The 5,018-nt window shown below is 67.2% G+C and overlaps 1 protein-coding gene across 3 annotated transcripts in view; it reads left to right on the plus strand.

The window, feature by feature from the left end:
* The window catches only part of ARHGAP44 (Rho GTPase activating protein 44), a 181,162-nt gene that overhangs the window by 174,713 nt on the left and 1,431 nt on the right, over positions 1-5,018 (plus strand). Inside the window, exons 19-20 of one of the 3 annotated variants that reach the window (XM_042965729.1) lie at positions 826-1,206; positions 3,083-3,133. The exons of 1 other annotated variant lie outside the window; for it this stretch is intronic. In XM_042965729.1, the coding sequence (XP_042821663.1) occupies positions 826-1,206; positions 3,083-3,090 (389 nt within the window). In that variant the 3' untranslated portion in view covers positions 3,091-3,133. The remainder of the gene's footprint in view (positions 1-825; positions 1,207-3,082; positions 3,134-5,018) is intronic. One more of the 3 variants, XM_042965728.1, reaches the window with a different exon arrangement.

Raw genomic sequence — 5,018 nt, forward strand, 5'->3', positions numbered from 1 at the left:
CTGGAATCAGCGCTGCCCCCCGCAGCCCTCACCTGGTTCTGCCACGTTAGTTAGTGATCGCTTTCTCAAAACGTCTGCACAGCAGCGGGATCATCCAAGTGCTGGATTTTGTCCTTCTTACTGGTTCATCTGTAATTTGTAAAGGATCTGCCATCCCATAGCAGGGTCAAGTAAAGAAAAAGAGGGGTTGGGGCAGTATGCCTGGGTGGTCTTTGCCCAGAGGGTACAATTCTCGAGAGAAAACCACGTCGGAGGCGAGTAGACAGGGTTCCGAGGAAGGACCGGGAAAGGACAGAGAAGGCGAGAGAGACGCTGGGCTTCTGCGGCCGGAGGACCCGGGGCATCGGTCGCTCTGCCAGGAGCCAGGAGCCAGTGGGCAGGTTCAGCCAAAAGTCCCCAGACGCTCGCCCCCGGCCCCCTGCCCAGCTCCAGGGTCCCCCGTGTCTCCAAGTGAGCTCTGATCGTCCTTGTCGGACCCCGTGTCGCAGACTCCCCCTTCCCAGTGCACTTTGGACACCTGTCACCTCTCGGAAGCCACGAGAGGACGCTGGGGAGCCGGCCACCGGCCGTGCGTGGGCAGCGCGCTCTCGGCCTTGGCTGGGGCCGCGTGTGCGTCACGGCGGGGATCCAGGGCGGAGGAGGAGAGACTAGCGCAGATGGGAAGGCACGAAAGCTTGCGGTTCTGGGTGATCTCTAAAAGCTGTACCGGCTGCGCGCAGGGTGGCGAGGGCGGGGGGAGCGTGGGGCAGGGGGTGGCGAGGCTGGGCCGACAACGGGCACGCGTCACAGCCTCGCGCGTGTGTGTTCTTGCGTTTTCTCTTCCAGTTTCCAAGAAGCTGGCACCCATCCCGCCCAAGGTCCCCTTCGGCCAGCCGGGGGCCGTGGCTGACCAGCCTGCCGGCCAGCCGTCCCCGCTCAGCCTGTCCCCCACGCCCCCGAGCACCCCCTCGCCCTACGGACTGAGTTACCCTCAGGGGTACTCCCTGGCCTCCGGCCAGCTCTCCCCGGCCGCCGCGGCCCCTGCCCTGGCCTCCCCCTCCGGCTTCACGAGCGCCGCGGCCAAGTCTCGGCCCACCCCCAAGCCCCGACAGAGACCCACGCTGCCGCCCCCTCAGCCTCCCACGGTCAGCCTGCCGGCCCCGAGTCCGCAGTCCACGGAGCACCCCGTGCTGGATGGCGTGGCCCCCGGGGAGAGCATGTCTACAGGTAACCGAGCCGCGGCGCCCGCATGCTTTTCCGCGCGCTCAGCTGGCTGTGCCCGGTGGACGGGGTCACTGGCGCCACTGTCCTTCGACAAGCTGCGCTGGGGCCCGGGGAGCCCACCCCCCATCCTCCCGGCGCCACGAGGTCAGTGGAACCGGGTTGCCCCGCGGGAAGCGCTCCCGATGGCATTTCTCCCCGTGGAACCCCTGCCGGCACGGGGTTCCGATTCCGGATTCCGCTCGGAACCTGGGGGCTGAGCACCGAGTCCTCGGGATGGGGCTTCAGGGGAGGGGGGGGGGGGGGGGGGGCCGGACCGGGATCCAGACCAGCTGGCGCGTAAGCGCAGGTGAGTGTACTGGCCGCTTGCCTCGGCTAGAGCCCGCGTGCAGGCGCAGTTGCGGGCCCCGATCTTGAGAACAGAGGCCGAGATCCAGAGGCGGGTTTTCCCTCTTAAGGAAATCAGCCTCATTGGAAAAATGCGTTTCCAGCCACGCTCAGGGGAGGGTCGGTTTCAGGAAAGATGCGTCTTCCCGCCCCGCCATCCCGGCTCTTTGAGGTGCTTGTCGGACGGGCCCACAACCGCTCCACCTAGTTTTGCTTGAAGTTTAAAAATTAAAGATGGAGCCATCCCCGCCCCCCACCCCCACCCCCACCCCCACCCCAACAGAGGAAACGTAAAAGCGCGACATCACGAATGCCGCATTCAGCAGAACCCGTTTGTGGGTTGGAGAAAGAGGGTATTTTTGAAACGTCTCCCCAGGCGCGCTCGACCACGTGACGTTAGGGGCTCTTTGCGGCGGCCGCCCAAGTCCTTCGAGCGTTTTCCTCGGTCAGGGAGGCAGGCAGGGCGCTGGGCCGCGTCTGGCCGGGCGGCGGGGCCCGGGCGTGTCTCGCCTGTGTCGTCCCAAGGAGCAGAAGCCGAGGCGGCTTGGGGTGTGCGTGCACATATCCGGATTCGCGCGCACAGCACGCGGACCCTGCGCAGACGCAAACACATGCCCAACGTCCGCGTCCACGTTCCGTACCGGAGGCCTACACATGCGTACACACCACACCCAAGTACACGTGACCTGTGCCCCTACCGCGTCCACACACTGCACCCTGCACGCGTCAGGGGTCCTAGGTCTCAGGTCCCCTGCGACTTCCGACGGGGATGGTAGTTTTACCCATTCCCCTCCCCCCCCCCCCCCAAGAGCGAGGTTTTTTTCCACCTGGGTCACCAGGGAGGGCGAGGCTGCGGGGTCCAGCGCCCTTGGGCTTGTCTGATCCGAGCGGTTGGGGCGGGTCGGGAGATTGGAACGTTGCGGGGAGCGGCCTCTGGTGGTTTGGCTTTATTTCGGGGTGTGATTAAGGTCCGAGGTACAGCCGCTGACGGCTGCGCGAGGCTTGTAAAAAATACAGGAAATCCCTCCCCGAAAATCGACGGTGAGTGCCGCCTCCTGCTGGTAGTTGACGGCGGTGATGCCTCCACAGGGGAGGGGGCCCGGGTGACCCCAGGAGCTCGAGGTCACCCCGAGTCGGCCCGAGGGGCCGCTCCTCCAGCCACCCCAGGGAAGGGACGCGGGGTGGCGTCGTTGATGCCGGAAGCAGCGGAAGGAGCTTGGGCTGCCCCTGGACAGAGACGGACGGGTGGTGACACCATCAGAGGACAAATTCGGGGGCCGAACGTGGGCAGTGGAAGGCTCTGAGGGGCGGCCCCCACGCCGTGGCGTGTCCGTGTTCTTTGCAGCACGCTGTCGTCCTGTCCGTCCGCACGGGCCTCCTCCGTGACACTTGGGGCGCGGCCCGACGGACTGTCCTGCTCGGCGTAGTTTTTTGTCCCGTTCTTGTCTCATCGTGTTTATTCCTCTCTCCGAATCCTGTCGTTGTGTTCCTGCAGCCGTGTGACGGGAGGGCCGCGGTTGCGGATGCGCGTGAGGGGGATTTCAGGGTAAGCGGCCCCCCGGGGCCACGGCGCACCCGGCTCTGCATGTGGCTCCGACCCGCCCGCATGGCAGCTCCACTCCGCGCCCTCCCCGGCCTCGGGGACGCCCGCGAGCCCCTCTGGCTTTCGGGGGACCGCTGGCCTCGTGGGGTCTGGCTGGCTTCGCGCTGGGTCCCGGGGAGGAAGTCCGCAAGCAGGCTTAGCCGCTCCCCCCACCTTCTCCGCCCCCACCCCCACCCCCACCCCCCAGGCACCGGGCGCCCTCTCCCTGTGGTTTACGAGTGCAGGCGTGACAGCGTGGGCCTTGGCTCTGGCGGGTGTCCCGTGAGGGTCCCGCCCAGTGCTGCGGGGACGGGGTCCCCGTGGCCGTGAGGTCCCCCTGGCGGACCCCCACTTTCCCACGCGGGCTCTAACTTGTCCTCTGGGCCGACGCAGCCGGCGAGGCCCGAAGAATCCGCCGCGGTGGGTTCAGCCTGGGCTTGTTCGCCCCAGTGTCTGCGGCCGGCCGGGTCCTTCCTAACTCAGGGTTTGGGGAGCATTCCCCCCGGTTTGTGCCCGGTCTCCTCTGCCCACAGGGACTAGATGCTCAAAAGTAAAAGCGAGGAAAGCCTCTGTTCTGGTCTCAGTAAGAAGGGGCGGCTCTCCCCCTGGGGGCCAGCCCTCCGTGGAAGCTGCCAGGCCCTTGGTCCTGTGGAGACTGGGGACAGGCACAGCCCGAGGGTGTCCTGGGCCCTCCTCCTCCCCCGCCCCGGGTCTCCTAACAGATGCTTCTGAGACTGTCTCCCATCCCCGGCAGTCGGTGGGGGCTCCTGTCCCCACCCCCCACCCCCCCTTCCTGCCCCCGGCCAGTGGGCTGCCTTCCCTCCGGGCTCTCAGGGAACAGTCGGGTCAGCAGCCAGCCTGTGATTCCACAGCCACACCTGCAAGGTGACAGGACAGGCTTTCGAATCTGGACAGAAGGCTGCAGGGTAGACGTCCCCAGGCGGGGGCCACGAGGCATCCCCGGGGGCAGGGGGAGCTGAGCCTGGGGCCCCTCTCAGTAGGATGAAGACGGGTTGGAAGGACGCTTTGAGGACCGTTTGGGGGGCGGGGTGACAAACAGAAGGACGTTTGTCCCAGAGCTTCCATGTTTGTATGTCCGAATGTCTGTCTGTCCTTGGGCTGAATGTTGGTTTCAAAAAATACCCTAAAGAGCCCCCCCCTCCTCCCTCCCCCACCCCGGAGGCTAGCCCAGGGCCACCCCTTCTAGGAGCACGTCCCTGTCCTCCAGGCCCAGGTTGAAGGCAAGGCTGTGTGGGGCCAGAAAGGAAGCTGGCTAAGGGGGGCGACAGGGGGCGGAGCACCCCCAGGGCCTTGGTTCTGCCCCGCCCCCCGGCCACCCCCTGGGTCCACCACCTCCCGTGTGCACCTAGCTACCGGCTCTGAGGAACCGCCTGGGCTTGGGGCCCGCAGAGGCCCTGAGTTCCGCATGCGGAGCCCGGTTTCCTCGGGCACAGTCTTCCTGATCGGCTCCCAGAAGGCATGATCTTTCAGTGCCCGCAGTAAGGACGTACTGGGAGGTGAGCAGCTGTCCTGGGGCCGACGGGGGGGGGGGGGGGGGGGGTGGTCTGTCCCCACAGCCTGAGGTCCCTGAGCCCCGCCCCGAAAGCCACCTCCCCTCGGAGAACGGAGCTGGAGGGCGTCAGCGGGGCGCGGCCCGGGAGCTGCGGGGGCTCCTCCGTGAACCGCCCCCCCCCCCGCCCCCGCGGGATGGGTTTCGGAAGGGGTCGGGGTGCTCCGCTCCCACAGGCTCCGGGGGAAGGAGCAGAGCACCCCAGGCCCACCCCGACCCTGCGGTGGGCGGGAGGCCCCCGCCAGCCCCTCAGCCGCCCCTCTCTCTGCCACCTTGCAG

The sequence above is a fragment of the Panthera tigris genome, chromosome E1 (assembly GCF_018350195.1).
Source record: "Panthera tigris isolate Pti1 chromosome E1, P.tigris_Pti1_mat1.1, whole genome shotgun sequence".
Taxonomy (NCBI): Eukaryota; Metazoa; Chordata; class Mammalia; order Carnivora; family Felidae; genus Panthera; species Panthera tigris.